The sequence below is a fragment of the Cervus elaphus genome, chromosome 29, assembly GCF_910594005.1.
Source record: "Cervus elaphus chromosome 29, mCerEla1.1, whole genome shotgun sequence".
Lineage (NCBI taxonomy): Eukaryota > Metazoa > Chordata > Mammalia > Artiodactyla > Cervidae > Cervus > Cervus elaphus.
The window spans coordinates 28191108-28218223 of NC_057843.1; the positions used below are offsets into that span (position 1 = coordinate 28191108).

Here is a 27116-nt window from a genome sequence, read left to right on the forward strand (position 1 = left end):
ATTCATCATTCTCACTTAAGGTCTTTGACAAAGTCCTGTTTTCCATTTTTCCCTCACCAGCATCATCTTATTTGGGAACATACACACATATATTACACACAGATATACTTGTTTCCACGTATTCCTAGCCACTCAAAAGTTGTCATCAGAGTCTGAGTGAGAAAGTTGCAAGCACCAAATATAATTTTCTATAAAAGATTCTAAGTTTGGAACGGACCCAGCAGCATAGTCCATAATCAAAGAGTGAAGAACAAAATTTAAATCCCTTCTCTTCACATTCCCTCATTTGTAATTACTATTCTATAAACTTTCATATTCATATGAACTCTTAAGAATTATTTTCTTCAGGTAATGGAAATTCCTTAATATACAGAAGTTCATCTACTTATACATTTTCAATCTTTAAGCTATCATAGACAAGAACAAAGCAAAAGTGTGCCAACACTGTCTACAACCAACAGAGCACTCACAGTTTTTATCATGACTCTCCAGATTCAGAAACAAATGGTATGATGAATAGCGTTATGTAATCTGATTACATCATAATAGTACCTTCATATATGAAAGCATGTTTAAGACCGTCAAGCATACACAAGTATCAGACACCATTATTATTCTATATGATAGGACCGTCTCCTTTAAGCAATCAATAGTATTAATTCAAATCCACTGTTAAATTACATGCCTTCTTCATTTATAGATACATAATCTCCAACTTTCAACAATCTACTTAAGACTATTGTGTATACATTGAAAAGAATAAAGAGCAATTCACAAAGCTAATTACAAAGTAATACAAGTAACTTGAAATAAAAGAAGTCTATAACCAGGAAAACTTATCTCATAGTGGATGGCAGTTATTTCAAGCACTATTAAATCAAGTAAAAGCTATTAAAATACTCCGGAAGTCTCACAGGATTTATCAGATGACTTGTGATTCCCATTCTATTGATAAATAATATAGAAAGAATACAATCATTCCAAATACTACACTAATGGATGTCCATCATTTCATGTGAGTTTGAATTTAATCCTATAAAAAAGAACTGGAAAATGAACTGCTGGTTAGGACTTTTACTTTATGATGCTTGACTTACATTAAATATCACTTAACAGACAGCTTTCAAATAAAAGTCTTTCAAGATGCAGATGAAATTCTGACCTAAAAATCACAGTTTTAATGCAGAAGTTGTCATCACTAATATGTGATAATTACTATACATTATTGGATGTAGAAATAAACATAGCTACACAGTTTTTTCTGAAAAAAAAAAGTTTTCCTCAGTATAGTGTAGTTCTTAGGAATTCTATTCACATTCTATTCACATAATTATGTAAGAAACTTACATTACAGAATTAAGCTAACAGATTACATTAATTAAAATTACCTTGATTAGTTTCCTAATGTTAGACTCATTTGACATTCCTTATATAAAGGCTTTTTATATTATATCTGCTTTTCTATTTTGCTATATTCAGTTGGCTAATTTTATATAATATTTTTGCACCTATATTCATGAGTGAGATTGGCTATAATTATCTTTTCTTGTATCCTTGTCAGTTTAGTGTCAGGATTATTAGTTTAGTATGTTATCAAGATAACATACTTATCTTTATTCTCTGGTAGAGTTTAAAGAAGACTGAAATTATTTGCTCCCTGAATGTTTCTTTCTGTTCATTGATGGAGCAATAAAAGCCTGGAATTTTGACAATGACTCAATCTAGTTTTCTGCTTCCTTCATCTTCATAAGTTAGTTGGGGAAGGTAGGAGGGTTTTATCTGTTTCAAATATCCACCATATAATCCTACAACAAAGATCATGGTTCAAAGAGCTAATACTGCAAAGCTTCCGATAAGTTTTTTAGTCCCTCACTCTTAAACACAAGAAAACGTGATATTTTAAAAATCCCCCAACATAAAAGATGAGTTCTAAATCAAATGGCGAGGACAGAAAGCATTCCCTGAGAGGAATATATACAAAGAGAAGAAAACCTCAGAATATCTTCAGAGAACATAAATAGTTCCAGAAAGGCAGAGTAAGAACCACCAAAAATTCTTTCCTCCATTAAAGCTACAAGAACACTGGCAAGGTCTTCCTTGGTGGTAGAGTGGATAAGAATCTATCTGCCAATGCAGGAGACATGGGTTCAATCCTTAGTCTGGGAAGATCGCACATGCTGCAGAGCAGCTAAGCTCATGCGCCACAACTACTGAGTCAGCATTCTAGAGCCCGTGGGCCACAACTCCTGAAGCCTGTGTGCCTAGAGCCCATGCGCCACAACAAGAGAAGCCCCCGCAGTAAGAAGCCTGCACACCGCAACGAGAGAGTAGCCTCTGCTCCCCAAAACTAGAGGACTGTGTGTAACAACAAAGACCCAGAACAGCCATGAATATAAATAAACTTAAAAAATTAAAAAAAGAACACTGGCAAAAAATATCAAGATCAAATTTTTTCACAACTAGAAATTAACCAAAGGCTTACAATTAACCTAAGAAGCATTTTATCTAAATAAAATCATCTGACTCTCAGTAAGAACAGCAAGTTTTGTGGCATTTAAACTTGCCCTAATTCCACACTCCCTTCCCTCAACTCCTGATGGCCTTGAAAATCAATAGTCTTAATACAACAGCCAAGACATGGAAATAACCCTAATGTCTATCAGTGGATAAACAGATTTTAAAAATATGGTATATAGCAGACAGATGCATGTGTATATATATTACATATACAGTTGGCTCTGGAACAACATGGGAGATTTGTGACAATTTGAAAAACTTCACAAATTGCATAGCCTAGAAATATTTAAAAAAATTAAGTTAGGTAGGTCAAGAATGCATAAAACAGATGTAGGTTCTAGTCCATTTTATCATTTACCACTGTAAAATATACATAAATCTATTATTAAAAATTAAAATTTATCAAAACTTATGCACATATAGACTGTACATGGCCTCACAGTCCAAAGAAATGCAAACATACAGATGCAGTGTTATATCATAACTCCATAAGATTAACTGTAATCATAGTGTATGACTAATAATTTTCTATCCACCTCCTGTTGCATTGCTCAAGTGAGCTCAAATGTTACAAGTATCTGCTTAAAATGGGTGTGATGCTAGTCATCTCCACATGAGCAATTCATCTTTCCAGTAAGTTTCATACTGCAGCAAAAAGTGACTGATCAATCGCTCTCTCTCTCTCAGTTCTCACTTTTTCACTGTGTTTAGTGCAAAACTGTAAACCCTGAATAACACCACGGGACCCATATAATGTACCACTACTGATGTTGGAAGTGCTCCCAAGAAGCAAAGAAAAATCATGACATAACATGAAAAAGTTGAACTGCTTGATAGACACCAAAGCTTCAGGTGTATAGCTGTGACTGCCTGCCATTTCAAGATAAATGAATCTAGTGTAGGGACCATTATAAAAGAAAAAGAAATCAGTGATGCCATGGCTGCAGCTACAAGAGCAGGTATGAAAACTTTGCACTTTTGGTGATATACCTTTTTTATCTTGTACTGAAAAGGCAGCTTTTAGGTGGGTGCAGCATTGCTCTAAGAAAGCCATACCTATAGACTATAACATGATTAGAGAAAAAGTGAAGTCACTATATGACTACTTAAAGCAAAAGGAAGGCCAAGGACCTAAAGCTGGAGAGTTTAATGCCAGCAAAGAATGGTTTGATAATTTTAAAAAGAGGTTTGGCTTTAAAAAATGCAAAGATAACGGGAAAAGCAACTTCTGACAACTGAGAGGCAGCAGGTAAGTTCCCAGATGCCTTTAAGAAAGTCACTGACGACTAAGATATGGCACAAATGAACCTATCTACAAAACAGAAACAGACTCACAGACACAGAGAACAGACTTGTTGCCAAGGAGGAGGGGGGAAAGTGAGGGATGGACCGGGAGTCTGGGGTTGCTAGATAGAAACTTTTACATTTAGAATGGACAAACAACACTTTATTACATAGCACAGGAAACTACTAATATATCCAATCTCCTAGGATAAACCATAACAGAAAAGAATATTTTTTAAAACATATATGTATTTTTAAAATCACTTTTAAATCATTTTAAGTCGCTTTGTTGTCCAGCAGAAATTAGCACAACGTTGTAAATCAACTATAATTCAATTTAAAAAAAAGAAAATCATTGAGGAGAAAGGATATGTGCCTGAACAGGATTTTAATGCAGACCAAAATGCCTCATTCTAGAAAAAATACATAAATGACATTTATTCATAAGGAAGAGAAGCAAGCATATAGGGTTTAAGACAGGAAGGGATAGACTAACTCTATTGTTCCATGCAAATGAAGTTGGATTTACGATCAGTTCTGCCCTTATCTATAAAGCTGCTATCCCCTGAGTGGACAGTCCCTTGGTTGTACAAAAAGAAGGCCTAAACAACAAGAATACGTTTCCTGGATTGGTCCATAGATGCTTTGTCCTTAGAGTCAGGAAATATCTTGCCAGTAAGTGACTGCCTTTTAAAGTTGTGTCCAACTCTTTGCGACTCCATAGACTGCAGCACACCAGCCTCCCTGTCCATCACCAATTCCCGGAGTCCACTCAAACCCATGTCCATTGAGTAGGTGACGCCACCCAACCATCTCATTCTCTGTTGTCCCCTTCTCCTCCAGCCTTCAATCTTTCCCAGCATCAGGGTCTTTTCCAAGGAGTCAGTTCTTCGCATCAGGTAGCCAAAGGACTGGAGTTTCAGCTTCAACATCAGTCCTTCCAATGAACACCCAGGACTGATTCCGTTAGGATGGACTGGTTTGATCTCTTTGCAGTACAAGGAACTCTCAAGAGTCTTCTCCAACATCACAGTTCAAAAGCATCAATTCTTTGTCGCTCAGCTTTCATATAGTCCAACTCTCACATTCGTACATGACTACTGGAAATACCATAGCCTTCACTAGACAGACCTTTGTTGGTAAAGTAATGTCTCTGCTTTTTAATATGCTGTCTAGGTTGGTATTAACTTTCCTTCCAAGGAGTAAGCATCTTTTAATTTCATGGCTGCAGTCACCATCTGCAGGGATTTTGGAGACCAAAAAAATAAAGTCTGTCACTGTTTCCCCATTGATTTGCCATAAAGTGATGCCATGATCTTAGTTTTCTCAATGTGGAGAGGTCTGACAGAATGTGGTCCACTGGAGAAGGGAATGGCAAACCACTTCAGTATTCTTGCCTTGAGAACCCCATGAACAGTATGAAAAGGCAAAAAGACAGGAAAGTGAAAGATGAACTCCCCAGGTCGGTAGGTGCCCAGTATGCTACTGGAGATCAGTGGAGAAATAACTCCAGAAAGAATGAAGGGATGGAGCCAAAGTAAAAACAACACCCAGTTGTCGATGAGACTGGTGATAGAAGCAAGGTTTGATGCTATAAAGCGCAATATTGCATAGGAACCTGGAATTTTAGGCCCATGAATCAAGGCAAATTGGAAGTGGTCAAACAGGAGATAGGAAGAGTGAACGTCAACACTCTAGGAATCAGCGAACTAAGATGGACTGGAATGGGTGAATTTAACTCAGATGACCATTATATCTACTACTGTGGGCAGAAATCCCTTAGAAGTAATGGAGTAGCCATCATAGTGAAGAAAAGAGTCCGAAATGCAGTATTTGGATGCAATCTCAAAAATGACAGAATGATCTCTGTTCGTTCCCAAGGCAAACCATTCAATATCACGATAATCCAAGCCTATGCCCTAACCAGTAATGCTGAAGAAGCTGAAGTTGTACAGTTCCATGAAGACCTACAAGACCTTCTAGAACTAACACCCCAAAAAGATGTCCTTTTCATTATAGGGGACTGGAATGCAAAACTAGGAAGTCAAGAAACACCTGGAGTAACAGGCAAATTTGGCCTTGGAGTACAAAATGAAGCACGGCAAAGGCTAATTGAGTTCTGCCAAGAGAACGCACTGGTCATAGCAAACACCCTCTTCCAACAATACAAGAGAAGACTCTACACATGGGCATCACCAGATGGTCAACATCGAAATCAGACTGATTATATTCTTTGCAGCCAAAGATCGAGAAGCTCTATACAATCAGCAAAAACAAGACCGGGAGCTGACTGTGGCTCAGATCATGAACTCCTTATTGCCAAAATCAGACTTAAATTGAAGAAAGTGGGGAAAATCACTAGACCACTCAAGTATGACATAATTCAAATCCCTTATGACTATACAGTGGAAGTAAAAACAGATTTAAGGGACTAGATCTGAAAGACAGAGTGCCTGATGAACTATGGACGGGGGTTCATGAAATTTTACAGGAGACAGGGATTAAGACCATCACCAAGAAAAAGAAATGCAAAAAAGCAAAATGGCTGTCTGAGGAGGCCTTACAAATAGCTGTAAAAAGAAGAGAAGCAAAAGGAAAGATATACCCATTGGAATGCAGAGTTCCAAAGAATAGCAAGGAGAGATAAGAAAGACATCCTCAGCGATCAATGCAAAGAAATGGAGGAAAACAATAGAATGGGAAAGACTAGAGATCTCTTCAAGAAAACAAGAGATACCAAGGGAACATTTCATGCAAAGATGGGCTCAATAAAGGACAGAAACGGTATGGACCTAACAGAAGCCAAAGATATTAAGAAGAGGTGGCAAGAATACACAGAACAACTATGCAAAAAAGATCTTCACAACCCAGATAATCATGATGGTGTGATCACTCACCTAGAGCCAGACATACTGGAATGTGAAGTCAAGTGGGCCTTAGGAAGCATCACTACAAACAAAGCTAGTGGAGGTGATGGAATTCCAATTGCGCTATTTCAGATCCTAAAAGCTGATGCTGTGAAAGTGCTGGACTCAGTATGCCAGCAAATTTGGAAAACTCAGTAGTGGCCACAGGACTGGAAAAGATCAGTTTTCATTCCTACCCCAAAGAAAGGCAATGCCAAAGAATGCTCAAACTACAGCACAAATGCACTCATCTCACACGCTGGTAAAGTAATGCTCAAAATTCTCCAAGCTAGGCTTCAGCAATACATAACCATGGACTTCCAGATGTTTCAAGCTGGATTTAGAAAAGGCAGAGGAACCAGAGATCAAATTGCCAACATCCACTGGATATCGAAAAAGCAAGAGAGTTCCAGAGAAACATCTATTTCTGCTTTATTGACTATGTCAAAGCCTTTGACTGTGTGGATCACAATAAACTGTGGAAACTTCTGAAAGAGCTGAAAATACCAGACCACCTGACCTGCCTCTTGAGAAACCTGTATGCAGGTCAGGAAGCAACAGTTAGGACAGGACATGGAACAACAGACTGGTTTCAAATAGGAAAAGGAGTATGTTAAGGCTATATATTGTCACCCAGATTATTTAACTTATTCGCAGAGTACATCATGAGAAACGCTGGGCTGGAGAAAGGACAGCTGGAATCAAGATTGCCAGGAGAAATATCAATAACCTCAGATATGCAGATGACACCACCCTTCTGGCAGAAAGTGAAGAAGAACTAAAGGGCCTGTTGATGAAAGTGAAAGAGGAGAATGAAAAAGTTGGCTTAAAGCTCAACATTCAGAAAAATAAGATCATGGCATCAGGTCCCATCACTTCATGGGAAATAGATGTGGAAACAGTGTCAGACTTTATTTTTCTGGGCTCCAAAATCACTGAGGATGGTGACTGCAGCCATGAAATTAAAAGACGCTTACTCCTTGGAAGGAAAGTTATGACCAACCTAGACAGCGTATTAAAAAGCAGAGACATTACTTTGCCAACAAAGATCTGTCTAGTCAAGGCTATGGTTTTTCCAGTAGTCATGTATGGATGTGAGAGTTGGACTATAATGAAAGTTGAGTGCCGAAAAATTGATGCTTTTGAGCTGTGGTGTTGGAGAAGACTCTTGAGAGTCCCTTGGACTGCAAGGAGATCCAATCAGTCCATCCTAAAGGAGATCAGTCCTGGGTGTTCATTGGAAGTACTGATGTTGAAGCTGAAACTCCAATACTTTGGCCATCTGATGCAAAGAGCTGACTCATTTGAAAAGACCCTGATGCTGGGAGGGATTGGGGACAGGAGGAGAAGGGGACGACAGAGGATGAGATGGTTGGATGGTATCACCGACTCAATGGATGTGGGTTTGGGTAAACTCCAGCAGTTGGTGATGGACAGGGAGGCCTGGCATGCTGCAGTTCATAGGGTTGCAAAGAATCGGACACAACTGAGCAACTGAACTGAACTGAACTAAGCTTTAAGCCAACTTTTTCATTCTCCTCTTTCACTTTCATCAAGAGGCTTTTTAGTTCCTCTTCACTTTCTGCCAGAAGGGTGGTGTCATCTGCATATCTGAGGTTATTGATACTTCTCCCGGCAATCTTGATTCCAGCTGTCCTTTCTCCAGCCCAGCGTTTCTCATGATGTACTCTGCGAATAAGTTAAATAATCTGGGTGACAATATATAGCCTTAACATACTCCTTTTCCTATTTGAAACCAGTCTGTTGTTCCATGTCCTGTCCTAACTGTTGCTTCCTGACCTGCATACAGGTTTCTCAAGAGGCAGGTCAGGTGGTCTGGTATTTTCAGCTCTTTCAGAAGTTTCCACAGTTTATTGTGATCCACACAGTCAAAGGCTTTGACATAGTCAATAAAGCAGAAATAGATGTTTCTCTGGAACTCTCTTGCTTTTTCGATATCCAGTGGATGTTGGCAATTTGATCTCTGGTTCCTCTGCCTTTTCTAAATCCAGCTTGAAACATCTGGAAGTCCATGGTTATGTATTGCTGAAGCCTGGCTTGGAGAATTTTGAGCATTACTTTACCAGCGTGTGAGATGAGTGCATTTGTGCTGTAGTTTGAGCATTCTTTGGCATTGCCTTTCTTTGGGGTAGGAATGAAAACTGATCTTTTCCAGTCCTGTGGCCACTACTGAGTTTTCCAAATTTGCTGGCATGCTGAGTCCAGCACTTTCACAGCATCAGCTTTCAGGATCTGAAATAGCGCAATTGGAATTCCATCACCTCCACTAGCTTTGTTCGTAGTGATGCTTCCTAAGGCCCACTTGACTTCACATTCCAGTATGTCTGGCTCTAGGTGAGTGATCACACCATCATGATTATCTGGGTTGTGAAGATCTTTTTTGCATAGTTGTTCTGTGTATTCTTGCCACCTCTTCTTAATATCTTTGGCTTCTGTTAGGTCCATACCGTTTCTGTCCTTTATTGAGCCCATCTTTGCATGAAATGTTCCCTTGGTATCTCTTGTTTTCTTGAAGAGATCTCTAGTCTTTCCCATTCTATTGTTTTCCTCCATTTCTTTGCATTGATCGCTGAGGATGTCTTTCTTACCTCTCCTTGCTATTCTTTGGAACTCTGCATTCCAATGGGTATATCTTTCCTTTTTTCCTTTGCTTTTCGCTTCTCTTCTTTTTACAGCTATTTGTAAGGCCTCCTCAGACAGCCATGGATGGAGGTTTCATGACATTGTACATGAGACAGGGAACAAGACCATCCCAAAGAAAAAGAAATGTTTAACACTAAAGACACTGAAGGAGATCAGCCCTGGGTGTTCATTGGAAGGACTGATGCTGAAGCTGAAACTCCAATACTTTGGCCACCTCATGCAAAGAGTTGACTCATTGGAAAAGACCCTGATGTTTGGAGGGATTGGGGGCAGGAGGAGAAGGGGACGACAGAGGATGAGATGGCTGGATGGCATCACCAACTTGATGCACATGTGTTTGAGTAAACTCCGGGAGTTTGTGATGGCCTGGCGTGCTGCGATTCATGGGGTTGCAAAGAGTCGGACACAACTGAGCGACTGAACTGAACTGAACTGAAATGGTCTATCTGCCCCAAACACAACATCTCTAATTGAGGCTCTAGATCAGGGGGTCATAAGATCCCCTTCATGAATCACTGCCTTGTTGTGGTGAAGAGGCTTGCATAACTCAATGAAGCTATGAGCCATGCCATGTAAAGCCACCAAAGACAGACAGGTCATAGTGGAAAGTTCTGACAATACGTGATCCACTGGAGGAGCGAATGGCAAACCACCCGAGTATATGTGCCGTGAGACCCTCATGAGCTGTATAAAAAGACAAAAAGATATGACACCAAAAGGTGAGTCCTCCATGTCAGAAGATATCCAATATACTACTAAAGCCCCAGAAAGAATGAAGCAGCTGGGCCAGAGTGGAAATGATGCTCAGCTGTGGATATATCTGGTGATGGAAGTAAAATCTGATACTGCAAAGAACAGTATTGCATAGGAACCTAGAATGTTAGGTCCATAAATCAAGGTTAAACTAGAAGTGGTCAAGCAGGAAATGGTAAGAATAAACATCAACATCTTAGGAATCAGTGAATTAAAATGGACAGGAACAGGTGAATTTAATTCAGATGACCATTATATCTACTACTATGGGCAAGATTCCCACAGAAGAAATGGAGCAGCCCTCAAAGTCAACAAAAGTACAAAATGCAGTACTTGGGTGCAACCTCAAAAATGACAGAATGGTCTCGGTTTGTTTCCAAGGCAAACCATTCAACATCACAGCAACTCAAGCCTATACCTCTACTACCAATGCCGAAGAAGCTTAAGTTGATCAGTTCTATGAAGACCTAGAAGACCTCCTAGAACTAACACTTAAAAAAGATGTTATAATCATCACTGGGGATTGGAATGCAAAAGTAGGAAGTCAAGAGATACCTGGAGTAACAGGCCAGTTTGGCCTTGGTGTAAAAAATGAAGCAGGGCAAAGGTTAACTGAATTCTGCCAAGAGAATGTACTGTTCATAGCAAACACCCTTTTTCAACAACACAAGAGATGACTTTATACACAGACATTGACCAAATGGTCAATACTGAAATCAAACTGATTGAATTCTTTGTAGCCAAAGATGGAACAGCTGTACACAGTCAACAAAAACAAGACCTGGAGCTAACTGTAGCTCAGATAATCAGTTTCTCATAACAAAATTCAGGCTTAAACTAAAGAAAGTGGGAAAACCACTAAGCTAGCCAGGTACGACTTAAATCAAATCCCCTATGAATATGCAGTGGAGGTGATGAACAGATTCAAGGGATGAGAGCTAGTAAACAGTGTGCCTGAGAAATATGGACAGAGGTTGGTAATATTGTACAGGAGGCAGTGAACAAACCATCCAAAGAAAAAGAAAAGCAAGAAGGAAAAGTGGTTATCCAAGGAGGCTTTACAAATAGTTGAAGAATGAAGACAAGAGAAAAGCAAGGGGGAAAGGGAAACATACACCCAACTAAACACAGAGTTCCAGAGAATAGCAAGGGGAGAAAAGAAGGCCCTCTTCAATGAACAGTGCATAAAAATAGAGGAAAACAACAGAAGGGGAAAGACTAGAGATCTCTTCAGGAAAAACGGAAATCTCAAGGGAACATTCCATCCAAAGATCGGTACAATAAAAGATAGAAACAGTAGAGACATAGAAGTAGAAGAGATCAAGAAGAGATGGAAAAAATACACAGAAGAACTGTACAAAAAAGATCTTAATGATCGAGATAACCACGATGGTGTGGTCAGTCACCCAGAGCCAGACATTCTGGAGTGTGAAGTCAAGCGGGCCTTAGGAAGCACTGCTGTCAATAAAGCTAGTGGATGCGATGGAATTCCAGCAGAGCTATTCAAAACCCTGAAGAATGATGAATCAAAGTGTTACACTCAATATGTCAGAAAATCTGGAAGACCCAGCAGGGGCCACAGGGAAAGGTCAATCCTCATCTCAATTCCCAAGAAGGGTAGTACTAAAGAATGTTCTAACAATCAGACAGTTGCACTCATCGCCCATGCTAGTAAGGTCAAGCTGAAAATCTTGCATTCTAGGCTTCAGCATTAACGTAAACCAAGAACTTCCAGATGTTGAAGCTGGGTTTAGAAAAGGCAGAGGAACCAGAGATCAAATTGCCAACATTTGGTGGATCATAGAGAAAGCAAGGGAATTCCAGAAAAACATATAGTTTCATCAACTACACCAAAATTTTTGACCGTGTGGATCATAACAAAATGTGAAAGCTCTTAAAGAGATGGGAATACCAGACCACCTTACCTGTTTCCTGGGAAATCTGTGTGTGGATCAAGAAGCAACAGTTAGAACCCTATATGGAACAACTGAGTGGCTCATGATTGAGAAAGGAGTATGACAGGACTGTCTGTTGTCACCCCGTTTATTTAATCTATATGCTGAGCACATCATGAGAAATTCCAGGTTGGATGAGTTACAAGCTGGAATCAAGATTGGCAGGAGAAACATCAACTTCAGATATGCAAATGATACCACTCTAATGGCAGAAAGCAAAGAGGAACTAAAAAACCTCCTGCTGAGAGTTAAGGAAGAAACTGAAAAAGTCTGCTTAAAACTAAATATTAAAAAAACTACAATCATGGCATCAGGCCCCATTACATCATGGCAAATAGAAGGGGAAAAGATGGAAGTAGTGAAAGATCGCCTCTTCTTGGGAAAAATCAGTGCAGATGGTGACTGCAGCCATGAAATCAGAAGACAACTGCTTCTTAGCAGGAAAGCTATGACAAACCTAGACAGTGTGTTTGAAAGCAGAGACATTCTGCCAACAAAGGTCTGTATAGTCAAGGCTATGGTCTTTCCATGGTCATGTACGGTTGTGAGAGCTGGACCATAAAGAAGGCAGAATGCCAAGAATTGATACCTTTGAACTGTGATGCTGGAGAAGACTCCGGAGAGTCCCTTGGACAGCAAAGAGATCAAACCAGTCAATCTTAAAAGAAATCAACCCTGAATACTCATTAAAAGGACTAATGCTGAAGCTGAAGCTCCAATATTTTGATCACCTGATGTGAACAGCTGACTCATTAGAAAAGTCCCTGATGCTGGACAGATAGAGGGGAGAAGGAAAAGAGGGAATCAGAGGATTAGATGGTTGGATGTCATGACCAACGCAATGGACATGAACTTGGGCAAACTCCGGGAGATGATGACAGACAGAGAGGGCTGGCAGGCTGCAATCCATGGGGTGGCAAAGAGTCAGACACGACTGGGTGACTGAACAACACCACACACGGTACTCTATAAAAAGGGTGGTTAGTGCTATGGAAGAGAGTCCTGATAGAGACAACATCATAAAAGCCTGAAAGGATTACAGCATCGAAAAATGCCATTGTTATAGAAAAAGATGTGCAAGCCATCAAATCTGAAATAATAAATCCCTGCTAGAAAAAACTATGTCCAGATGTTATCCATGACTTCACAGAATTTATGACCAAGTCAATCAAGGAAATCATGAAAGAGATTACAGATACAGAAAAAGAAAGACTGGGGGGCGTGAAGGATTTCAAGATATAAATCTTGGAGAAATTCAAGATAAACAGCACACTAGAGAAATTAACAGAAGATGACTTGATGGAGATGAGTATTTCCAAACCAGTGTCAGATGATGAGGAAGAAGACACACTGACGTTAGACAATGGGATAAAAGGGTGCTGGTTCTAAGACTGCTTTTGACTTCTGTGAGGGACAGGGAGGCCTGGCGGGCTGCAGTCCATGGGGTGGCAAAGAGTTGAACACGAATTAGTGACTGAACAACAACAAAAGACTTCTTTCACAACATGGAACCTTCTATGACATGGGTACTGAAACTAAACCAAACAATGAAAGATAGTTTGGTATCATATAGAAACATTTTCAGAAAAATGAAAAAGCAAAAATGGCAGTCAGAAATGACAATGTATTTCTGTAAAGTTACACCAAGTACGCCTGCCTCTCTTGCCTCCCCTTTCATGTTCTCCATCTCCCCCACCTCTGCCACCTCTGAGACAGCAACACCAACCTCTCCTCCTCAGCCTACTCAACATGAAGATGACAAGGATGAAGACCATTATGATGACTCACTTCCACCTAATCATCATCATCATCATGCATACAGTAAATAATCAACATGCACACAGTTAATAAACTTATCTATTGTGTATATGTGTTTTCATGTGACAATCTAATATCTGTAGAGCTAGAACTGTATGAGATGCTTTTGGGTTATCATCAACCAAGTATCCATGTTAAACATCACGTGCAAGATCTGTACCAAAGTAGATAGCCTATCCTGAAATAGATAAGAGGTGAGCGATAAGTCACTCAGTCATATCCGACTCTTTGCAACCACATGGACTAAACAGTCCATGGAATTCTCCAGGTCAGAACACTGGAGTGGGCAGCTGATCCCTTCTCCAAAGGAATCTTTCCAACCCAGGGATCGAACCCAGGTCTCCCACATTTGCAGGTGGATTCTTTACCAGCTGAGCCACCAGGGAAGCCCAAGGTGAGTGATGTTTAATATAAAATTAATAATGAGCTAGTTTTCTCACTGTTTTGTGACTCTGCTTTCAAAGAATTACATTACGGTACCATATGTCTCTGTCTTATAAATGGAGAAAATGAGTATCAGTCCATCATCACAAGCTAACTGCTTTTTTTTAATTCAATAATGTTTCCAATACAGAATAATGGAAATACTGTAATACTGTATGCCATAAAAAATTTATAAAAATTTTATAAACTGAATATTAAGATATGATGTATGCATGATGAATACAGTTAACAATACCATATTGTATTGGGCTTCCCAGATGGTGCAGTGGTCAAGAATCTGTCTGCCAATTAAGGAGATACAGGAAACATGGGTTCAATCCCTGGGTCTAGAAGATCCCCTGGAGTAGCAAATGGCTACCCACTCCAGTATTCTTGCCTGGAAAATTTCATGGACAGAGGAGCCTAGCAGGCTACAGCCCATGGTGTCATAAAGAATAGGACAGGACTGAGCACGCATGTAGGAGGAGGAGGAGGAGAATCAATTATGTTTCAATAAAACTGGAGAGAAAAAAGGAACTATAGCTATGAAACCCAACACGCTGGCTGCTTTTCATACCAGAAACATTTTGTAAAACCAGAACTCAAATATGAAATGAAAAGTGAAATTATAAGGTCTCAAAAAATCATAAGTAGAAAGAGGATATCACCAGTTAAGTTGACTGGATCAAACCTATCCAATCATCTCTGCTTGCTCCTGAAACCCCACTTAAATGAAGACAGAATAAAAATGAGTGACAGAGGAGATGACAGCCAACAAGAGATGTCAAAAGCGAATTTGGAAGATGGAAAATAAGTGGACAAGTGATTAAGTGATAGGTTTCAGTTTTCTCAACTTTGCTAAATACTCAAAAAAGGCAGGGCCTAATAGCAAGTTGAATTCACATCTGTAAAAAAAAAAATCAGAAACTGGAAGCAGCAATTACCCCTGAAGCCAAGCCATGGAGTGGCAGTGAGCACAGAACACTGCCCTGTGGAACAGTGGAAGCCTCCGTAAGCAGCAGTTAGCACTGTTCTCAGATCTCCTCTGCCACCTCCCTCCCGGACAAAGGGCCCTCTCCATTCTGGAAAAGAGAGAGTTTATTTGCAAACCAATAAGGCTGATCCAAAAAGGTTCTGAGGTCATGAAAACCAGACCCAACTGAAGGACAGGATAAGACACTTGACTAAAAATTAGAGGAGACTAGGAAATTGTGGGGGGTGAGACCTCACAGTTCTGTTTCTCTCTTCAGCTCCTGGAACACTGACTCCTACACTTAAGGTACTATAAGGACAAGCAAGAGACTAGAAGGCTCCTTCGTGGGGAAATAACCAGGCCAAGGGGAAAAAGCTACAGATTCTGGCCTTTTAAAGGCTCTCCAATTAAATGGAAGGGCTCCACACACACAAGAGTTTCCTCCCAGCTTTTTAGTGCCTCTTTCTTAAACATGAACACACAGACCAAGGATCACCAGACATTTGAGGAAAGCTTTTCATGTGAAATTCAGACAAATGGGATCAAATACTCAGAGGAAACAAAGACAATCTAGGGAGGAAGGGGGGAGGGGAACCACCTTCAGAACAAGTATGACTTTCATCCACAGAGAGTTAAAATAAGGTATTACAAACATGAAACAAGAAGAGTCTACTATATAAAAGTATAGTCAAAGAACAAGAAGCAACTCTTGGAAATTAAAAAATTTAAAAGCAGAAAGGGAATTCAATAGAAAAGTTGCAATATAAAACTGAAGAAACCTCTTCAAAAACAGAAAAATAAAAAAGAGTGGAAAGCAGAAGAAATTAAGGATGTCAATTTATGGCAAACTGACCTATAAATCCAATTCAATTCCAATAAAATTACAACAAGGTTTCTTGGTGGAATATAAACAACATGTCAATTCTCAAACTCACATGGAAGATTAAAAGGCTAAGAATAACTATCCTCCCCACTCCCTAAGAAAATGTATTAAGAATATGGAGAAGGGAGTTTGCTCTATCTGATATCAAGATTTACTCTAAAGCCATGGCAAATAAAACAATTTAGTATTGATTTAGAAACAGATCAACATGTAAGTGAAACAGAACACAGCACTAGGAACCAAACTGTAGATTTTATAAAGGAACTTGATATATGACAGAGATGACATTTTAAATCAATAAGTGGTAACAGCATAGACAGGTAAATAGCTAGTACAGAGACATTTGGTTATCCATTTGGAAAAAAATAAAATTAAACCTCCCTTCATACTCTATACAGAAAAATATTTTTTCTTTATGACTTTAGGTTATATGAGACATTAAAAAGTACTATCAATAAAAGAAAATACTGATACATTCAACTACATTAAAATTTAAAACTGCACACAATGTAAATTGTTTCCATGCCTCCACAAAGAGGAAAAGATGTTTGCCATGGGATTTAAGCAACCAAGTTATCAAATGTATTTGAAACCCCTATAAATCAAAAAGAATACACAAACAAAAAGGATAAAGGGAAAAAAATAAAATTGCAGTTCACAAAAGAAGAAACATCAATGACCAATAAACATAACATGAGCAATGTCAGGGAAACAGAAATTAAAGCAAGAGAAATTTCACACACATTCTAACACAAAAGAAATCAAATCTGAAAAATACCAAGCGTTCAAGAGACTTCAAGAAAAGAGAAAGTCTTCTCTTAAATTGATACAACCAATTGGGAGAATAACTTAGCATATATTTTATCTAATAATTGCATATACACTAAATACATCCCAAATAAAAATATTTGATGTTTATGGAAGCATTGCCTGAAATAACTGAAACTTAGAAAGAGATTAAGTCTCTATCAATCCAGTAATGGATAAATTATGATTATGCATATGATAAAACACTATAAAACACTTCAGACTCTACTACAAAGCCACAGTCATCAAGACAGTATGGTACTGGCACAAAGACAGAAATACAGATCAATGGAACAAAATAGAAAGCCCAGAGATAAATCCACGAACCTATGGACATCTTATCTTCGACAAAGGAGGCAAGGATATACAATGGAAAAAAGACAACCTCTTTAACAAATGGTGCTGGGAAAACTGGTCAACCATTTGTAAAAGAATGAAACTAGAACACTTTCTAACACCATACACAAAAATAAACTCAAAATGGATTAAAGATCTAAATGTAAGACCAGAAACTATAAAACTCCTAGAGGAGAACATAGGCAAAACCCTCTCCGACATAAACCACAGCAGGATCCTCTATGACCCACCTCCCAGAATATTGGAAATAAAAGCAACACTAAACAAATGGGACCTAATGAAACTTAAAAGCTTTTGCACAACAAAAGAAAAGACAGCCCTCAGATTGAGAGAAAATAATAGCAAATGAAGCAACAGACAAAGGATTAATCTCAAAAATATACAAGCAACTCCTGAAGCTCAGTTCCAGAAAAATAAATGACCCAATCAAAAAATGGGCCAAAGAACTAAACAGACATTTCTCCAAAGAAGACATACAGATGGCTAACAAATACATGAAAAGATGCTCAACATCACTCATTATCAGAGAAATGCAAATCAAAACCACAATGAGGTACCATTACACGCCAGTCAGGATGGCTGCTATCCAAAAGTCTACAAGCAATAAATGCTGGAGAGGGTGTGGAGGAAAGGGAACCCTCTTACACTGTTGGTGGGAATGCAAACTAGTACAGCCGCTATGGAGAACAGTGTGGAGATTTCTTAAAAAACTGGAAATAGAACTGCCATATGACCCAGCAATCCCACTCCTGGGCATACACACCGAGGAAACCAGATCTGAAAGAGACACGTGTACCCCAATGTTCATCGCAGCACTGTTTATAATAGCCAGGACATGGAAGCAACCTAGATGCCCATCAGCAGATGAATGGATAAGGAAGCTGTGGTACATATACACGATGGAATATTACTCAGCTGTTAAAAAGAATTCATTTGAACCAGTTCTAATGAGATGGATGACACTGGAGCCCATTATACAGAGTGAAGTAAGCCAGAAAGATGAAGAACATTACAGCATACTAACACATATATATGGAATTTAGAAAGATGGTAACAATAACCCTATATGCAAAACAGAAAAAGAGACACAGAAGTACAGAACAGACTTTTGAACTCTGTGGGAGAAGGCAAGGGTGGGATGTTTCGAAAGAACAGCATGTATATTATCTATGGTGAAACAGGTCACCAGCCCACGTGGGATGCATGAGACAGGTGCTCAGGCCTGGTGCACTGGGAAGACCCAGAGGAATCGGGTGGAGAGGGAGGTGGGAGGGGGGATCGGGATGGGGAATACGTGTAACTCTATGGCTGATTCATATCAATGTATGACAAAACCCACTGAAATGTTGTGAAGTAATTAGCCTCCAACTAATAAAAAAATATATATATATATATACAAAAAAAAAATTTTGTATGTTCAGATACTTGTTATAGGTGTATGGTTTAGTCAATATAATCAATGTCTTGGGTGATTTATAATATACAAGAAAATTACAAAAGAACTATAAAATACCTCATGCAGTTATACATCCAAATTAACTTGCCTCCTCCCAAATAAATTTTTTAATTTTTTTGTCACAGAATTTATTTTCTAATCAAACCAAAGCTACCTGGATCCCTATAGTAAGTGAGTGTGCGTCTGTGTGTGTAAAAAATTAAATCACATTAGTTTAGTTCAGTCGCTCAGTCGTGTCCGACTCTTTCAGAACTCATGGACTGCAGTACCCCAGGCTTCCCTGTCTATCACCAACTCCCACAGCTTGCTCAAACTCATGTCCTTCGAGTTGGTGATCCCAACCTAATTAAATCACATGAAGGGTAGAACTGTGGTGTTGGAGAAGACTCTTGAGAGTCCCTTGGACTGCAAGGAAATCGAACTAGTCAATCCTAAAGGAAATCAGTCCTGAATATTCATTGGAAGGACTGATGCTGAAGCTGAAACTCCAATACTTTGGCCACCTGATGTGAAGAATTGACTCATTGGAAAAGACCCTGATGCTGGGAAAGACTGAAGGTGGGAGGAGAAGGGGACGACATGGGATGAGATGGTTGGATGGCATCACTGACGCGATGGACATGATTTTGAGTAGGCTCCGGAAGTTGGTGATGGACCGGGAAGCCTGGGTTGCTGCAGTCCATGGGGTCGCAAAGAATAGGACAGAACTGAGCAACTGAACTGACTGACTGAAGGGTAGGGGAAATTGAGTGAGTTTCTTTTTTCCCACTAGAGGGAGGTGTTGAACTTAAAATATTTTAAAATGGAGTTTGTTTTTGAACTGACTTTTAACATCAAAGTAAACCACACTGTGCTGTTAGAAAATAAACTTCCTTTCTTTCCACATCTTCTAGAAACACAGCCCCAAAAGTATAATTCTTTATATGCACTTATATAAACAACATTTCTTGAACTCCAAAATAAGGTCTCAAGTCTGAAGGATTAAAATAGTTAGAAACATGTCAGAGTTAAAGTACTCCTCCTTCCTAACCTATGAAATAAAACAACATAGATATAGTTACATCCTTAGTCCAGTACATGGTTATCTCTCTAAATCCCCAGTCAGCACAGTTCTACAATCAAAAATAGTGTTCACTGGTAACTTTATGTAATACCTATCACAGTTATAAAACTTGAAGATTCAGCAATTATACCTCTAGGCATTTACAGAGCTGAATCACTTTTATGACAGCCCAAAGACACAGACAAGGATGTTGGTGAATCATTTTAAAGTAAAGCAAAAAATTTTGAAGGAAATAAAATGTAGATCAATAAGGGATTTGTTAAACGTATTAGGAATTCCCACATAACAGAAAAGCTCACAAGCACTACAAGAATAATGCAAGAATTAAAAGATGGACACCAAATATTACTGAGGCATATTTATGTAATTATATATGATTATATATCCGTAGATGAGGGGTAGGACTGGAGTGGGCAGAGTAACAGGGCAGACCTCTACTTTCTGTTTTTAAAGTTCCCTATATTAGGGGCATTTTTACAATAAGAACAATATATTTTAATTCTATAAATTGACTATTAAGATATTTCCTGTTTGGAAATAACAGGCAGTACCAGTGCCAGACTCACTTTCTGCATCATTTGCTTACACAGGGCACCAGTGGACAGTTTCCCAGGAAACTACAAAGAAAAGCTCCTTGCTACCCGAGATCATTTAAGACAAAATTCTGAAATACTTCCTTTCCATGCAACAAACTCCAAGTTGTCCCTGGATCACAGCTGAGCTTACCTGGTCGATCACTGACATGCTGATACCCCATCCCTAACTGCTATCTTAGCACATATCCCACTGATGCCGAATCTGATCCCACACCGAGTCTGACATCTTCCGTTACCACCACCCCCAACTCTTCCTCTTCCTCCTTCAGTCTGTGGCATTCTTTTCTTTTTTTTTTTTGGAATTTTTTTTTTCATTTATTTTTATTAGTTGGAGGCTAATTACTTTACAATATTGTAGTGGTTTTTGTCATACATTGACGTGAATCAGCCACGTGGTATTATTTTCAATGCACATTTCCCACGCTCCTTTGCCATCACAAGCTCTCACCTCACTTGATCACTAGATATATAAATCAAATCTAGTCAGTGAATGAGCAAAGGGTCACTTTATTCCCTGGCTTAGTTACAGAATTTTGGAAGTAAAACAAACATGAAAACATACATGCATCTTCTAAATGCTTTCAATCCTACTGATGAGTTATACATTGAAATGAACTATAACAATGACAAAGGACAGAACTTGGCGATTTACCACTGCAAGTCCCATGCTGCCTACAGTAGTAAAGCTCATGGCTAATAAGCATCCTCAAAGTTTCCACTGCTAGTGCAGAAACAAACAAATAAATAATTTAAGTAAATAGAACCAAAACCTATTTTCCCAAGATCAACAATATATATGTCATTCTAAAATTACTATGACTTTGCTTTGTTTTGAAATTTCAAAGAATGCCAAGAGAAGCATGGAATTTTTATGTTTATCAAAGAGGACATGCATTTTAAAAAAATGAAAAACACTTTTTTTAAATGAGATAACTCCACTAAGAATCCCCATTAATATTCCAGAGAAGTACACCTCTATTTATCACTTCAATTACTGGGAAAGAAAGGAGACATGGCATAAAATTAAGATTTTCCTTTTATACAAGCCTGAATTCTAAAGCCCAGATGAGAGAAATATTATACCAGCTTTGTCTGTTTAAGATGGGGCTTCACTGAGGTTTTTTTTAAATTTATTTTAAAAACAGAATTCCCTTAGAGAGTTACACAAAAGAACACTATGTGATACCAACACCTAAATACAGGATGGAAACCTAAACCCATCAACAGCCAATAGAGAGAGGAGAGAATTTTCATCTACCCCTCAAGACTTTTTTAAAATCGAAAAGGTTTCTAAGCTTGCTTTATAAAAGGAAAAGCAGTTTTCTTTTGTTAAAAAGGACAAGGAATTAAGAGACAGTTCTGAACATTTCAGTTATGGAATACAATAAAATCTATTTCACAGAAGGTGGCAGTAACTAAGGAATATATTCCTATTCTTCCCACGCATAACAATTAAAGATTGACAAAGAATTCCAAATTCCGTTAATACTTCATAATATAAAGTCTGATTTAACCACATACGTTTCATGTGAGGTTTAGAGGATTGATCAGGAAACTGTATTAAAATCGTATCATCTACACATTTAACTATAGATCTCTGCAATATATTTTATAAATTTGGGGCTTCTGATTGGTAGTAGTGGAAATTTCTGAGTATTCAAAAATAAAGAGGTTATTTTCATTTACTTATGTATACTTGCTTGTTTTAGGTAACCGTGAAGACAATTATCGATAACAGCTCAAATGCCCTCTGCCCCAAACTCCCAGGCAATTCATTTCTCTTTTATGACCCCATAGCATTTTCTTTAAAATTGTATTATTATATTACAATATTTTCTCCTCTCTTTACATGCCTCTCCATGTTGAAAGATCTTTTAGGATAGAAATCATATCTTAATCAATTTTATATCCTCAGGACCCACAGCAGGAACTCAGCAAGTACTTAGGGAATGAAAAAAGGAACAAGTGACTGAATGAGTGAGAGGACTAACTAACTAAAAAATTACAAGCAGACTCTAAAAATACCAAGAGGTCTAAAGAGTAACTTATCTTTACAGATTTCACAGAGGGAGTGACTAGGAAGAAAAGCATTGCCCAAGGAACAAAGGTTTGGGAAATCTGTGATATTGCTGGTATTCTGAACACTTACATATGCAATAAATTCAGTACTTCCACTGTTTACTGCCAGATTTCACTCTTAAAGAAATAGGTGCCTCCTATTCTCTGCAGGTTTGGGGCCACCTTCATCTTACAAAACTGTTCCTAACACAAAAAGCAACTGTAAAATTTATTTTAGGTGAACCTTTTTCATTCTGTAAAGAACACATACCTTTGACATCTATATAAAGACTACATTTCAATGTCATTTTGTGTAGAAAAACTGTCTTATCACAAATTAACAGAAGAAATGATGGAAATTTATTTGAAATTTTAAGTTAGTTGATTAGTGAATGAACAGTTTTAATTTCTCCTAACTCTCCTTCAAAGTAATTTATAGAATGTCCTAAAGAAATGCAATATACACAGAAGTAAGAATCTGGAGCCTCATAATCTTTTCCCACACTAATTGCTCAGTCTATGATATGACTAAATCACAAACTGCAGTCTGCTCATCTATAACAGAAATTATTAGATGAAATCAGTGGTTTTCAAACTGCACTGTGTGTTGGCAGTGAAAGGGTTAAAAAACATGATTAAGAATTTGCACTTCTTAAAAAGAGTTCAAAAGAAAGTATTACTATACTATATGATTTGTAAGCATCTTTTAATATCCAAAATCTAATTATTCTATTTATGTTATTAAAGACTGCTAATAGTCTCCCATTTTAAACTGGAACACTAAATGCCAAGTGTATATGTGTCCTTTAAAAATCAAATAATTTATGCAATGGAAGTCACCTAACTCTAATAGTATCTTTTGGAAACAGTTGCCCATATTTTCATGTAACTACAAATGAAACATGGCCTTCTACGAATTATTTTCTCCTTGAGTAGATGAGTCAATTATCTCACTAATGTAAATTTTAATATCATAAGCATTAAAAAGACATATTGAAGGATCTGAATTATTATTTTTAAATACCTGTACTATAAATTGTAACTCTCTTCTCTCTGCTTCCCATTGTTCTGCTTGTAATCTAAGTTCCTCCAATGTTGTCTCTCTGATATGAGACTCCATCTCATTCTTCTCCTCCTGATGTTTTTCCAACGCTTCCTTTACACGAATAAAATCTTGCTTTACTATTAGATCAATAAAAGTTATCTTTCTTCCTTCATCCCCAATTTAAATATACAAAGGGCTTTCCTTACCCATAGGCTGTTAAAACTCACTATAATTTATGTTAAAAGAATTAATAGAATGATTATATTTTGACAATCAGAATAATATCTGAATAAGAAGCTATGGTTACCCATTTAATTCAAGCAACATTTCATATATGTAATCCATATAATGATAGATACAGGTAGATATAGATACAGATATTGATAGATACAGGTAGATATAGATACAGTATAGACAGATACAGGTAGATATTAAATATAGATATTTAAACCAATCTTTCCAAAAAACTTAACTGCAGGGGACTGAACAAAATGCATCCTGATAAAAAGACAAAAACAAAGTAGACTGTTGGGCATATATGTAATCTCTATGTAAATCTGTATGTAAAGGAGATAATATGGAAAGCTCTAATTACCTATAAACAAACTAACTGGATTGTCCCTGATAACTCATATATAAACCTGACAAAGAACATGGTATTTACAAAAGGGGAGAAGAAGTTTCGTGCAACAAATCAATATTAAGAAAACTCTAAAATGTTAAAAATTTGAAAAATGAAATAAAACATTTCAATGAAATAGGTCTGGAGTATTAACTAATTTCTTGTTCTACAGATACGCAGTATTTGCAAGATGCTTTTCTTCAGGGATTTTCTTAGTTGCACTACATTTACATTTACTAATTTGGTTCAACCTTAGAAGTATAAAATGCAGGTTTCCTCAGAAGCCCAATTTTCTAAACTGTAGGGTTTAAAACTCAATCTGCATTAACACAAGGGGAAAGATTCTGCGGTTTATATGAGAGAGAGGGAAAACCTCCCCTGTCCTTTGTAGCATGGATCTGCAAAGTAAAGACTGTCCTCCTCCCAACACTACTGGAAAGCCAACAGGGAGAGCCTTGAGGCTTTTTCCCCTCAGGAGAAAACAGTGACTCCTCTTTACTCCCAAACGTCTCCATGCAGATTAGTTCAAAGCCAATCATGTAAAATCAAAGTTCTCCTACCAAACAGACGACCAAGATCACATCAAGATCCGTAAGAGATCTGAGATGCAGGCTGACCGGCTGCAAGGAAAGCTGCACCACTCCTCTCCCTTCCCCGTAACCCTAAGACATTTTACGTGGGGCAGTTTACATAGAGCAGCCCAGGGACTTGTCGTTCCAGTTGTCACTAAACTCCCCCCACTCAAATACTAATGGAGCCCTTGTACATGTCTGGCACTGTTTCAGGGTCTAAGAACATTACAGTAAATAGAAGAGACAACTGTGACTGTTAGCAAGCAGGAAATCAAAAGTAGACATGCTGACAATGTAAGGGAACCATTGTGCTAAAACTTTTACATTTGGCAAATGCATTTGTAAAATTATTTTTAGTGAAGATTTATTTCCAGTATTCTGAAAAGTCATTTACACCCTTGGTAAAGGGAAAGCACTTTTACCACATATTTTTTTAATTTAAATTGGTACTTGGAAAAAAATAGCAAACTCAAACAATTCAAAATCTATCTTTTACATGAGTGGCAACTTCAACTTTAAACCACACTTTTACTTTAGAAACTAAAAAAGAACAAAAAAATGGGAGGATAAATAGCTCACAATAATTTCAGTAAGAGGTCATCATATATTTCACCTACCATGCCATATACAATGTACTCTACATATATAATGAAGTTTATATCAGATATATAAAAATTTTTCTATATTTATTGTACATTCAGGTCAAAATCTAGGGCCCACATTTCTAACATTTCTAAAATTCCAACTTTTCATGCTGCTAGACCAAAAGGATTGTGGGTTATCTTCTTACAATATTCCCATATAAGTGGGTTTTTTTTTTTTATTTTGATCACAGAACTCAAACTGTTTTTCACAAAAGAAATAGTATATATACTCACATATTGCTAAAGTGTATTACAAAACAGACCTGCAAATATGACCCCCCAAAAAAAAGAAGAAAGGGAGAGAGGAAAGGAGTTGGGAGGAGTGAGGAGGAAATCAGATTTGCTTGCTTTCTGGCATTTTCCTTTCCAAAGAGAACTTCAAATAATGTATAATACATATAAGTTGTGTTCGACTCTTGCAACCCCATGGACTGTAGCCTGCCAGGCTCTTCTGTCAATGGGATTCTCCAAGAAAGAATACTGGAGTAGGTTGCCATTTCCTTCTCCAGGGGATCTTCCTGACCCAGGAATCAAACCCGGGTCTCCTGCATTGCAGACAGATTCTTTACTGACTGAGTTACAAGGGAAGCCCATAATACATATCAATGAACATTAAATACAGAAAAATTTCTTCATGAAATATTTTACCTGTAGAGTTTTCTCTAGTCTGCTTTTTTCTTTCGTAAGTAAATCATATTCCTGATGGCAATTTTGAATTATATTGTCTCTTTCTTCCAAATCATGTTCAAATCTTCTGCACTCTTCTTTCCATTTCTGCTGGGAAATCTGGAATGCTTTCTCGATCTCATTTGCCTTTCCCTGAAGTTCTACATTCTGAGCTATTAAAAATATAAAAGAATAACAGGTATATTTACAACTACAAATTAAAACATAGGAGCTCAAAAACCTAGGCACTAGAGTTGATTTACAATGTAATCTTAAAACAAAACATTTAACCACTTCATATCAGTCAACATTGAAAAGTTCCTGTCCCAGAACCTATCTATTTTATGATTTCTCAATCTCATCTTCCCCTCCAGACAGGTGATTTTACCATGAATTGGTTATGACATATTCCTAGAGCACATCCAAGTTTAGGTGCACCAGCTGCAACTCAAATGCTTTTTCTCCTATTCAAGAAAATAAATGTTTAAAAAAAAAAGAGAGAGAGTTTAAAAAAAAAACTGGATACTCCTTTTTAAAAGACTTGATAGGTTACAAATTTTGATTTTTGACTTGGCAAACAATATTTGTGGTACATCTCATACTTAAGACCATCACAAAATTGAAGTTGTGAACCTTAAAACTAGAACTCTTTGCTCCCTTAAAGTTAGGCTCAACTAACCTACCATCCTAGTATTAACTCAACAATAACTATCACTTCCCAACTCACTATGGCTGCTGTTCTGTTTCAGCACCTAGAAAAGAAGTAATGAAAGGCTTCCAGGTCTGTCTTCACCACCTACCACCTGATTAAACCTCTCTGACTCTCTAACACTCAGTGGGAATAAAGTGCCTCCTAGTTAAGTTGCTGTAAAGATAACATGGGAGTACTGGTGATGGACAGGGAAGCCTGGCGTGCTGCGGTCCATGGGGTTGCAAAGAGTGGGACACAAATGAGTGACTGAACTGACTATAATCGTTAAACAAACCAAAAAAAAAAAATAAACCACACTATTTGTAGTATTATTTCTAATTATATTTGTGTTTTAAATGGATC

The 27116-nt window shown here is 37.9% G+C and overlaps 1 protein-coding gene across 7 annotated transcripts in view; it reads right to left on the reverse strand.

Moving 5' to 3' along the window:
* Nucleotides 1–27116, reverse strand: part of CCDC171 (coiled-coil domain containing 171) — a 332100-nt gene that overhangs the window by 282327 nt on the left and 22657 nt on the right. For 6 of the 7 annotated variants that reach the window (XM_043891112.1, XM_043891113.1, XM_043891114.1 and 3 more), the window contains 2 exons: nucleotides 26045–26235; nucleotides 23538–23669 (listed from right to left, as the gene is read on the reverse strand). In XM_043891112.1, the coding sequence (XP_043747047.1) occupies nucleotides 23538–23669; nucleotides 26045–26235 (323 nt within the window). The remainder of the gene's footprint in view (nucleotides 1–23537; nucleotides 23670–26044; nucleotides 26236–27116) is intronic. The other variant, XM_043891115.1, reaches the window with a different exon arrangement.